This window comes from Pygoscelis adeliae, unplaced genomic scaffold (genome assembly GCF_000699105.1).
Source record: "Pygoscelis adeliae isolate BGI_AS28 unplaced genomic scaffold, ASM69910v1 Scaffold111, whole genome shotgun sequence".
Taxonomy (NCBI): Eukaryota; Metazoa; Chordata; class Aves; order Sphenisciformes; family Spheniscidae; genus Pygoscelis; species Pygoscelis adeliae.
Genome location: NW_008824542.1, coordinates 576,732 through 589,620, shown reverse-complemented (window position 1 = coordinate 589,620; position 12,889 = coordinate 576,732). Strand labels below are relative to the sequence as shown.

The following is a 12,889-nucleotide window of genomic DNA, read 5'->3' as shown; positions in this document are numbered from 1 at the left end:
TATTGATCTGCTGGCTCTTCCTGTTTCTTCCTTCATCATTCCCTGCAACTGGAAGGATAGAGGAGAACACTGCTTGTGCTCCTGATCCCTTAAGCAGTTGTCCCAAGGCCCTGAAGTCTCTCTTGATTGCTCTTGGACTTCCTTGTTGCAACTTCATTGCTGCCTACCTGAAAAATCAATAATGGATAGTAATCTGAGGGCCGTACCAGGGTAGGAAGTTTTCACATGTTTAACCCGGGCCCCAGGGAGGCAGCAGACTTCCCTAAGAAGTGGGTCCGGTCAGCATATTGGGCCTTCTGGTCCCCTCAGAATGGAGTCTCCTATGACAATAACCCATCTTTTTTTCTTTATGGAAGCAGTTTTGATGTAGGGCATAAGCCGACTTAATCTCGGCGACACCTCCAAGCTAGATGAACCATCGTCCTCATCATTGTTCGGTTCCACTTGCAGAGCCTCGTACCTATTATGCAAGGGCACCTGGGAAGGTGGGGTAGTCACAGAGGAGACATGCCTGCTGCGCCAGGCAGAAACTTGTTGCCATTGCCCCCCATCCCTTAAGTCATTGTGTTCAGCCAGGCAGAGAGAGGATAGGGAATCCTACATATCATGCGTCCTGTCTGCCTGTTGGGTCTGTCTCAGGGAAGGTAGGGTGCAATTCCAGTAGTCTATCTCTCTATCACTCTCCCTGATATTCCTCAAGCTACTCAACGCCTCCTGGAGCTCTGCCACTAAGCAGAGGAGTTCCTCTACCTGGGTGCACCTCCCACAGGTGTGCTCGCTGCTGCCGTCCGGTACTGGCATAAGAGCAGGGCACACTCTGCAGCCTGACACCTGGGTGGCAGCATGTTCCCACCAGAGCTCTGTCTGGGAAGCTGCATTAGTCATGGTGGGTTCAGAGCTTAGAGAGACCATGGCTTTCTGCCGGGTGCATACCATTGCTCCCTGGTCAAGCTGGCAGAGCTTCAGCATCCTTCCTGTGTGCCCTTCCACGTAAACTGCCACGCCATGCCCTTGCTGACATGCCATGCCCTGTTGGCAGCCCTCCTGGTGCTAGTGCTCACCAGGGGCTTCTTTTATACATGTGGGGGGCTTGCCCGCCATTGCTTCTGCCCCACCCAGGTCCCATCAGCCGCTGTGGCACGAGCTGCAGGCTCCTATCAGGTCTCTTGGCTCCCCCAGGGGTTCCCCCAGTTTGGGAAACCTCCCGATCATGCCAGCACTGGAGCTGCTCGCCTTGTCACTGCAAGCAGGTGTGGCCTTTATTTACCAAATTATAATGCAGAGGGTAAGGGGCCTGTTTTCAATTGATTCTTTCCACCTGAGCTTTTTCAAAGAACCAATTTCCTCAAAGTTACATATACCTACACAAAATCCATTAAAAGACTATCAGCTTTCTAAAATTATCTACGGTAAAACACATCACTGACTATATCTGCTTTTTAGAAATAAAACAGTCATTGAGTTCTCTGCTTTGCTATTCCTTTTTAAAAATGGCAAAGAATAATTAAAATTTATGTAACGAAAGCTTTAAAAAAGGTGCATCTGCTGTATTTTCAACCTGACAACTGCTTATAATAGCTCTAGCACAAGCACATACATGTTATCCTTCAAAAAACAAAACAAATGAACAAACAAAAAAACTATCCCAAACCCTGAAGTTGATAGGAAAAGTTATCGCTCAGTTTCTAACTGGGTGTTTATAGCACCCTATCTTTTTTAAAGCATGCCACAAAACATATTTAGTAAAGAAGAAAACCTACAACTCTGCAGAAGTTTAGCACTTCAGAATAAAATGACAACCTTCTATTCAACTGCTTCTTCTAATATAAATATCTGTGCTCCCTCTAGCACTGAAAATTTTATACAGTGGAGAGAGCAGAAGCTGGCTTCTCATTACTTTCATTATTTATCATTTGATTAGATTAGCTCACAGCAACACCAGTCAGGGGAAGCAAAACAGGTCCTCAGTGTTAACAACCAATCACAATAACCCAAAGCAATGAAATACCTTAACGTTAAAGAGAATATGCAATATATAAAAAGTATTACAAGTTATGCATAAGAATAATAGCTAACCTTATCCTAACACAAATGACCTACATTATATGTTTGTTCTATCCTGCTAAAACTGAAAATACAAATGGAATCCTATGATGACCTGTTTTGTTCTTTATTAAATGCCATTTAATGAATAGAAATGCAACTAAAGACAAAAAGTTGTCTACATTCCACATAATCATTTAAATACCTACCTGTAACATGAACTCCATGCTAATTCTGTTCTCAATCAGTCTCATAACAAGATGTGCTTTACACTGGAACATAGTGTAATATTCCCAGGAGAGTGTATGAGGGTGTTTGATAGAAAAATGTAAATGTGATGCAGGGCTGAAAAATAAATATAAAAAAAACCCAGCTCTCTATTTTGCATTTTATGGAATGAAACTTAAAATATACCTTAGCAACCAAGATTATAGCTGCACCAACAATTATTTAGGATCTCTTCTACTGCTTTAAAGTTATATATTATGACATACTTAAAATGACCACACGCTTGTACAGAAAGGTGACATGGGTGTATGTACCTGGCATACAGCAAGTACTGTATAGAGAATAATGACAGGTAATACATGCTATGTATTACTGTAAAGACAGTGGTAGCAGTAGCAACCAGAGCAAGGAATCTGTGACTTGAGTCTGGAAATTAGTCATGAATTGACATTCCCCCTGCTCCACTTCCATTTCAAAGTGATTGTACATAGTGAATATTTTGTATTTAAAGAAATAATTGTTGCAATTAAAGAAAAGTAAGAGTTTTAAAATTCGCAGCAGGCTTTCATGTGATGAGCCAAAGGAATTGCTTGTTTTTATTTTAGTTAGCAACTTTATGCTTTCAATACTTTGGCAAACTGATGTCTTCTAAATCAGATAACATGCCAAGGAAGACTAGGCAGAGCATCACGTTACAGCTGCCACACTGTTTCCATAACTTGAACTATCTGTGGTGCTCCTTCACACATGCCCTTCATGTCTATAAGCAAAATATTTTAAATGGTTTAATTTCATTCCATATCAGAAGACAAACAAATGGTGAAACCCTGAAACTTTTAAAAACAGAACTGATTTCTGGATAGCCTTCATGGCTGTACAGCAATAAAACACCAAAAGCTTTAATTTTGATGAGCTTTAAAATTAATTTTCTCCACCGAGTTTTACATTTCAGAACACAAACATTCTGACCCGTAGCCCAGTTTCAAAGTAGAAAAGTAGCTGTAGGACTGTAATTCTCGAGAAAAATAGGACCTTTTTGCCCCCTTTCAAATGTTTGAGAAGTGGAGATAATTAGAAGTCTGACTTTATTTTATTGATGAACTAAGTCTGTAGCAACTGTATTTTGTTGTGCTATGTTTTTTCTTTTAGTTCTTTTCACAGGACATTTGCGTTTTCCATGAATGAATAACAAACATCTTAAGAAACTGGACCCACACCATGTCAGGCCAACTTCTTAAGAAGTGGGAATCCAGACTTATTTTATGCTGGTTGGTGGAGAATCACAAATTGGCCATTGCGACATAGAAAATGCCAGCTACTTAAAATTTCTGGGCTCAAAATTCTTCCCCTGTGATTCTCACTTATAGATAATCTAACTAAACCATTTCCAGATGGACCAGGCACCTGATTTGTCCAAAGACTTTAGAAGGAAACACTGCAAGACAGAATGAAATAATTCATGAATTGTAACGATCAAAGAGAAGTGCTATAAGCCTGATCTTTCATGCCAGCTACCTCAGGAAAAGACTGGTCTTCCAGAACCTTCAAAGACCTATTAAACAAACCATTTTAACTTTGACCAATCTTTCCATGCAGTTGAAAGACTTGGGCCAGCAAGAAGCGTTCTACCGGGACAGGACCAGCGCTTAGCTCCTTTCTGCAGCTCTTAAGATTCCAGGAGATGGCAACACCTTAATATTTTTTTTCCATCCTTCTATTTACTGGGAGACTCCCTTGACTTTACTCATGAATGTCTGTTTAAACATCTTAGGAAGATACAAAAAGAAAAGTATTTCTAAATTTAAGAAAGTACTACCCTTCTTAGGTATACTGAGTATATGAATAAGAAGGTACTTAGGTTTACTACTTGCTGTTTCTAGTTGATAGGCCATTGCTAAAGTTCTCCTTATCAAAATTGTCCTGTTATTTTGGATACTTCTCTATTCCGAGGTAGGGAAGGGTTAGCAACCATGAAAGAATTGAAATGCAAGGAGGAAACTGAGGTTGTGGCTCAAACATTATGCAATAATTTGGTCTCAGTGTAAAACTATTTATCCAGCTTCGAATTATACAGTTGACTGACTTTGGTAAAGTTCTTTTCTTGAAAATTACAACCAAGCCAGGACCCACAATCTTGACCTTCTTAAATTTACTAAGTGTTGATTGATTTTGGTACTGGTTACATTATTTAACTGCAAATCAAAACTGAGACAAGTTTGCATTTGACAGTTACGTTTTGTAGTTCATTCAATATTAAAACATTTCTTCCAATTATATTTTTCTTCAATCATTATATTTCTAAAACTTTTACTAAATTGGTACCAAATTAGAATTAAAATTAGCAATATGGACCTAGAACCTTTGTCAAAGTGAAAATTGAACTAGCTCTTCCATGGAAATTTGTAATGCTCATGCTCTCGAACACACTCCAGTCATTCAACATAAACCTGTCAATGTGCTTCTTCCATTCGAAATATATCTATAAAAATTTCTTGAGGTTTTTAACTTTTACAACAGGGTGGTACCAGCACATTCAAAGACTGAAGAGAACCAAAATCTGAGAGGGGAGAACACAAAATGAAAAGGTAACACACAAAGCTTTGTTTTGAAGCTTTCATACATACAGCAGTTAACCTGCAGTTTCCTTTCTTTCATTTTCCCAAGCTCTGAGAGTTTTTGTTTGTTTTTTTTTTTTAAATAACTGCTCTGGAGAGCAGTGTTTGTGTTTCACCAAACATAAACAGGAAGAATCTGTGAGACCTGTGTTTTGCACAGAAATTAATGTTTCTGAAAGAAGTGGTTTTTTTCCCAACAATTTATTTCCATATTCTGCTTCTAATTTAGTTGAAAAATGAGATTATTAATTAACCTAGTGGTTTTTTCATATTATTATTAACTGGGACTGCTGTAATGCAAATATGCTTGGCAGGAAACATATCGTAACAACCAGAACAAAGAAATGCAAAAAAATACATTAGAAAGAAATGTCCTAGACATCATTATGAAAATACCTCCCTAAATACAAATCATTTTGCAGATTCAGGAACATATACTTAATTTACATACAAGGGAACTTTGCAATCTACAAGAAACAGCAAGTTGTGATTTATATTTAAGTGATGTTATGATTATTATTAACAAGCTGTAATACAATGAAGTAGTGAAATAGACACTCTATCTTTCTACAGCTAACAGTGATACATCACATAGAGGAAAACTACACTTAAGAGCATTAGAACAGGATTTTGTCAATTATTTCTGTCCAAACCTACAATAAATACAATTAAAACTAATAAAATTAACAGTTACAAAGACACTTTTGTTTTAGTGAATTTCCTCTTTTAAAAATGTGCCCTTTTTCTCTAGTTTCATCTGATCCTATTAATCTGAATTTAGTTTCGCTGTATAGGAGAGCATGTTACCAAATTGTAATGGTGCCAATTAAAAAGTCTGCCAAGACCTAATTCAGCACCCCAAATTTTCCTCAAAAAAAAAAAAAAGACATCATCACCAATGGGATGCCTAAAATGACTGCAGCTAGCTGTAACTTGCTTTTCAGAGGTATATGTAACGAAAACATCTAGATACTTGGTCTGCTTCACTACTTGAAAGAACAGGACAGTGAACTAAATCAAAATCCATCATGAGCAGGCAAGCAAAACTGAGTAATGGCTTGGCATGCATACACATACACAAGCTACATCTGTGACTGTCAACATCCAGAAAGCATGGTAGTTGTTGAGGATTCACCTGGCTGGGAAACTAGGCAATATGTCCTATTCCTGATTTCAGAAAACACTTTCTTCTTTTTTCATCTCTCAAAAAAGACCACTATTCAAATTTTAAATGGGTATTTTGTATACTTCATTCAGTTCTAAATCCAGAGTTTTAATTTTAAATGAACAAAACCTGGATTTGCACACACTCAAAAGCAAGAGAACCACTGCTGCAGACAATTTAGGTTGTATTTTCATAATGCAGGGGCTTCTGCTGCAATAAAGACTTAAGAAATTCACACAGTCTCCCACTCCACCTGCACATGTTCAACCTCACAGTTTTGCACGTGCTGCTCATGAGCTTCCAAAGAGCAACTCTTTGTAAGGCTGTGTCATAACTAGATTAATTTATCCAAGAAAAGAAAAATTCGGCAAAAGGTTGTCATTGAAACCTGGATCAACTTGCTGATCTGGCTTCTAGTAATACTTTTCTACCTCCAGTGGTTAGCACTACTCAGTGGATACAGGAGTATCATGAAAGAGGTAAAGGGAAAATTCCTAAGCTGGCAATACTGAAGCTACAGGTATTGGGAAAATACAAACCCAGCCAGTTCACAGTTACCAATGGTACTTCACAGATGACTGATCTAATACTTTTTTTCCAATTGATAAGAAATCTCAGTATAAGATTGCAAGGTGGTAACTGAGAGTGGAAAGAAAAAGAGCAAAGAGAAAGAAAATTGATGATACTGTAAAAAGCCTAAAGATTACTAACCACTCCAGAAATAGCTCAGGTCAAAATTCTGGCTCCATATTCTCCCTCATCCTCTTACTAAAAAGTAGTTTCATAACAGCATTAAAAACATTCACTATATTTAATTCCCTTGAGATTTAAAGTGAAAGAAAAATAAAACAACAGTGATACAATATACTCAAGATGTACTTTATGAGACTGATAATACATGCCTTGGGCAGCTGAAGTTCTTCAGCCTTTGGCCTTGTGCTACACAACACACCCAAGGCATATATTAATGGCCCCATAAAAACATACCCTGTAATGACTTGCGGCTTAAATAAACATACTTGTCTTTCTCTTTTCCTCCTCCGAATATTGGATGCAGTAAAACTCCACCAGTCTTCAGTTCATATGCCACTATTTGATCTAACTCCTAAAAAATACAACATATGTAAGCAAGCATAACTTTGAAAAGCAGAGAAATTATTTGAAGACGACAGGAAAGCTTTTCATATCATTGTTCAAGCCATACCTCCTAATAAAGTGGTTTACAAACACAAGGAACATTTTGAAATCAGGGATGTTCCTCATTATAGCAAACAACAATAAAACAGTAGAAATCAGCAGTTAATACTTGTTCTGGGTCTGGATTGTGGGTAAACCACAACAATATTTAACTACAATACATCTAAGGAGTATTATTGTTCAATAAATAAGTGGCCTCTGACCAAAAGAAATAAAGGTGATCACCATTTCCTTGCAGTGGAAAGTAATACTGGGTATACCTACACAGTAGACTGCAACATATAAAAGCTCACCTTGACCCATGCCCAAGCCATACAGAAGCAGCTCTGAACTGGAACATGAGTTTGAATTTGTGTGGTGCTGTGCCCACGTTAACAAGCACACTTCAAGGCAGGATGTTTGCATGGGCTTACTGTCACCCAACAGTCAACATGGCTTTTCAATCAAATCAGGTCAGCTTGAGCATAGGGAGAGTGAATTCATGTCTGTCTGCAACCCAATGTTAGTCAAGGAATTTCCAGATGTTGATATGTATTGATATTTATTGATTCATATCAACTTTCATACATTGATAATACACTCAAAGCAGTAAGGGCAGAACTGGAGGCTATGACAGCAGCACCTCTTAGTTCCATGTGGAAGCACTTAACTAACTCATAGGGAAGAACATCAGCAACTAATATCCAGAAGCAATTTCTGCTGCACGCAGCAGTGAACTCTCAGGTAGACCTTCATCCAGTTCTGCTATAGCACCATCCAGTTCTCTATAGCACCCACACCTTTAGCACAGATAGCACACAACCGGTGAGCTCAATGTACATTAGGCAGATAAGGATATGGTATTGGGTCCCCATGTGAGTAAGGGATATAAATGGAGCCCATGGGGTTAGTAATCTAGTTTTTGGAAGAGGAAGGGTAAAAGAATGTGACGAGAGGAAGAGGAAGATGACATACATCTTTCTGGGAATGACTGTTACTGGCAAAGAATGAAGAGTCACTGCTGCTATCACTAGCAAGTACCTGCCTCAGAGCATTACATTTGGAAACGTAACGTATAGACAGAAATTTATTTTCCAAGAAAGAAAATCCCTTCAACAGGGATTTTTTATTGTTTCATTATTTCATTTAGTACTTAATGATACTAAAAGATACCTGATCCACTACTGATCCAAGCTAACACTGGAGCCCTTCTAAGCTATATGGATGGCCATCACAGTATAACAAATTCACCACATATCTCTTTAAACACTCTATTCTAAGTGTTTAAAAAAGTACCATCTTTTTTTACTTTTTTTTTCTGTTTTTGTGCAAAAGCCCAAACAAAAAGAGGAAAACTGATTGCACAGAGAGACAGTTATTATTCATAAGGCAGTCACAGAAATGTATTTTGGTTACTATGTTTGGTGTTTTTCCTTGCAGCAAGTGGTAAAAATATTTTAGCTCTAAGTTTTGTCACTACTAAACATTTGTTTAGATTGCGGTGCAAAACCATATTATATTCTGGTTTTGTATTGAATCTTCTTTCATGTAAAATGTCTGAAAGATACAGAAAATACTATTACTATGTTGTTACCTGTTTAATCCAATGGCGATACTCATTAACACCAAAGGTTTTTTTCATCCAAAGGCCATAAATATAACCAGAGATTCCCTTTAGCACCCATTCATCTGACCTGTAATAAGAAAGAAGCATGAATTATAGCACTTCAGAAGGTATTTTGTAAGGAGTGGTATTTTTGACCAGCTCAAAATAGCCACAAATTTCAGCAGGTTATATAACTTCTCTAAGTCAATAGGAGTCTGATGAGCTGTGAACCAATTTATGTAACTTGGCACCTGGATGGGACCGATGAAACTGAAAAGCCAGTGAAAACTGAACTTTTACCACAGAAGTCCAGATTAAAATGTAAAACCAAACTATTTTAGCTGAAACAGTAACAATAAAACAGAGGAAATGGACACTAAAGTTAAAACAACTGCTAATCTGTATGATCTTAATTTCTTGATAAACATCTCAATGCAATGCAAAAGATTTGGAGAGCAGGTAGACAAAATACCTATCTCACAATTTGGTGGACACCCATTTAAACACCTTTTTTGAGAGCTGTGTTCTAAGAGAGAAAAATATGGACAAAAACTACAAAATTATAATGAAATAGAATTCTAAACATAAGAATGACATACAGAGTATGATGAAGTGAATAAAATAAAGACAGAAACAAAGGGAGTCGTTATGAGGGCGGAAAAAATTGTCTTCACAATGGATGTAGACTAGAAAGAAGGAAGAGAGCAAGAGAAATTATAATAGTACAAACATCCATTTAAAAACGTGCTGGTTTCTTTTTTTTTAAGCCAAGGATACTCTGGGACATACACTTTTGCCATGAAAAAAGTAATGGGCTCCTTGTCCCTGATATATAAAGTGTATGCAAAAGGCTTTACAATAAACATTGATCAGAATTGCAAGAGTCAGTTGGGAGAGATTTTCTGAGGGATGGAGTTATAGGCAGCTTACCACCCCAATGAAGTTGCCCATTTGATGCTAATTTCTGCATTCCCCTCCCTGAACTTCCTTCGTAATTTATTAGTTCTGTGTTCCACAAGTAATTCCCATGCCCCATCCCGGGAAACATTCAAGGTCAGGTTGGACGGGGCTCTGAGCAACCCGATCTAGTTGAAGATGTCTCTGCCCACGCCAGGGGGGCTGGACTAGATGACCTTTAGAGGTCCCTTCCAACCCAAACTATGCTATGATTCTATGCAGGCTACACTTCTTCATCCAAAATATCTGACAGGAATTTACTAATGATACAAAAGAGTCTCCCCTCTAAATTTCCAGGTGCCAAAGCACACTACAACATTCAGTAGCAACAATTTTTGAGAGAAGACATGTTCAATCTCTACAGTCTTTGGAACCATGATATCTCACGTTCCCCTCTCAAACAAACAAACAAATCTCATGGATTTTCATTTATTGAGCTGCTTTTACTATTCTACCTTTTTTTTTTCCTCTTTCTTCTACTGTTACTGTTTCACTTATTCTTCTGATAAAATGCAACATGCAAAAACATAAAATTTGAGTTTCCTAGATTTTCCCCATTTTCTAGAGAGTACAATGGTAAAATACTTACCAGGACATTCTGGATATAAAACATCCAAAGAACTGCTGGGCCAGGGCCTGTGCTAAGCACCTCCTTGTCAGTGGAGTTTCATCTATAATCATTGCGCTATGTAAGAGATTTGTGCTGGACCCCCGTAAAAAGAAAATAACACAATATGAGCACAAGCTCCAAAGAAACAAAATAGACACCTTGCTTTAAAAGTCAAAACAAATAAAATAATTCCTTCACCGGTTTTCCAATGCGATAGTAACTTTTTTTTTTTAATACCCTTAATCCAGGCATATCTCTTGCTATTATCATCTATATACAACCCTCTGTGTAGAGCCAAAGTAGTTCGTTTTAACTGCTGAAACTCTTTTGGATTCCTGCTACCCAATCCCAGCCGAAGAAAAATAAAACATAATCAAACTTCTGCACTTAATTTGATCTTAAATATTTAAACATGGTGTTTCTAATTCAGAAAGAAAACCACTGCCAATTTTTTCTAAAGAAGATACAAATCCAACATCTTTATAACAGATAAAATTGGAAATTATTTTAAAAGCCTGTAATGTCAACAAAAGCCAGCCTTTTCAAACTAGAGTGCCCAAAACTCAGGCTATAAAAATAATAAGAGCTTCACATATTTCTCAATAGTCTAGAGCTTCTAAGTCTGTGGATTGAGAAGGTGTAATTTTCTCAAATACTAACCTGAAAATACTCATGGATGCATAAGCAGCTACTTCAACATAAGCTTCATCTATAAAAACAGTCTTAAAACAGGAGTACGGATAGCGGCAGGTAAGAATCTCCTCATAAAATTCGAACACCTCATGAAGGTATGATGTGGTATGTTTGAGCAAGGGGAGAAGTTGTGGTAAGCAAAAGTGAGTCACCTACAAACAAAGGAAAATTTAGTACAAGACTAACGAATATGTTTAAATCCATAAATATCAAGTATATTACATAACCGAAAAAACCCACAACACAACAGAAATATAGCTGCTGTAAATTTAACAGAAAAAAGCATTTTCAAGTTGTGATAATGACTATCATGGCAGAAAAGTGCAAGGATGTCCATCTTAATTGTGAGAGCAACAACACGAAAATAATTTTTAGCAGACAATGCACAATAACGTCTACCTAGTGATATCTATCATTTAAAAACACATGACATTTTTCTTTGATTTTGCAATCCAATGTCTTTTGGAGATAATATTTTTCTTTTATGCAGTAAAGAATTAACTATTTTCAAATCAGTCAAGCAGTGCTACTGTTCAGAAGACTCGTTACAGCTAAAACTACAAGTAACCTTTAATGTTACTGTTTTTTCCACACACTTATGATGCTGCCAATGACACTGACTTCAGCAGTGACACAGGAACCAAGTTGAGAATGATATGTAATTTCAAGTCAGCTCTATAGAAGTCGAACTCTACAGAACTTTATCAGTTTGGGCTTTTCAGATATCAACAACTGATTTTTTTTTTTTTAACAACTATTATCTTTCACAAGAGAGTATGTCCCACCAGTAAAAGTCAACAGAATACCATTGCTGAGGACTAAAATCTGGTGTTTGCCTTTGGATCAAGTAAAACATAGCTATTTCCCAGTATTTTCCTATCATGCTTTCAAAAGAAGAATATACAGGCCAGTCTTTATGCTGAACTGGTAACTTAATCTGCCTGCCAAATCCACCCTTACCCAATCTGAAACTACAGATGGAAATATAAACTGGTGGACTTCAACATTATGGCAACAATCTGTTAAGAATGAAAACTCAATGTCAAATTTAGTTCAGAAGACTACTCAACTGTGTAGCAGTAATTTCCATCTACTACCAGCAACAGGATGGGTTTAAAGCTATTTTGAGAAATATACCTGTTACCAACTCCAACTAAATTATCCCCATAAATTCAGGCATAAATAGAATTATTGCTCATTAAAAGGCTTTACTTTGGAGATAAATGTAAATACAGGCATTACTAGACAAGTTTTAGCATATAACTGTACTAATGGAGGTTGTAGCTAGACATACCCATATTTGATCAATATATACTGGTTGCAACATAAAAACAGTCACTAGTTCCTTACAAAAAAAAATTAAAAAAAAAGGAGGCCTCTGTGAAGATTATTACCTCATGCATGTACGGATCAACAAGGATTTCAAAAGGTCCTATCGCCAAGGAGATGTTAGAAGCTGCAGTTGGAATAGTCAGCATATAATGAAAAGTCTTCTTTCTCATATCGTGGGTATATACAGTTTCCACCAAATCTCCATTTGAAACAGCCACCATTGCAGCATCTACAGTATACTCAAGTTTCCAGGTACACAACTCAGAATATGAATCAACACAAGGAAACCAAAATCTAGGAAAGTTAAGATTAGGGGAAAAATGGTTAACAATTATACTTCTCTTTTTCACAGGTGATTTTTTTCTCAAGTTCCAAACTATATTCTTAAATACTTTGCATGTTGACATACTGACTCCTACTATAGTAGAAGCTTTCATAAAGCACTACAAGTTTCTTTGCCATTA

At 37.2% G+C, this 12,889-nt stretch overlaps 1 protein-coding gene across 2 annotated transcripts in view; it reads right to left on the bottom strand.

The window, feature by feature from the left end:
* Positions 1-12,889, bottom strand: part of TAF2 (TAF2 RNA polymerase II, TATA box binding protein (TBP)-associated factor, 150kDa) — a 67,456-nt gene that overhangs the window by 41,641 nt on the left and 12,926 nt on the right. For both annotated transcript variants that reach the window (XM_009321670.1, XM_009321671.1), the window contains exons 6-11: positions 12,488-12,719; positions 11,061-11,245; positions 10,380-10,493; positions 8,822-8,921; positions 7,071-7,156; positions 2,253-2,388 (exon numbers count right to left, since the gene is read on the bottom strand). In XM_009321670.1, the coding sequence (XP_009319945.1) occupies positions 2,253-2,388; positions 7,071-7,156; positions 8,822-8,921; positions 10,380-10,493; positions 11,061-11,245; positions 12,488-12,719 (853 nt within the window). The remainder of the gene's footprint in view (positions 1-2,252; positions 2,389-7,070; positions 7,157-8,821; positions 8,922-10,379; positions 10,494-11,060; positions 11,246-12,487; positions 12,720-12,889) is intronic.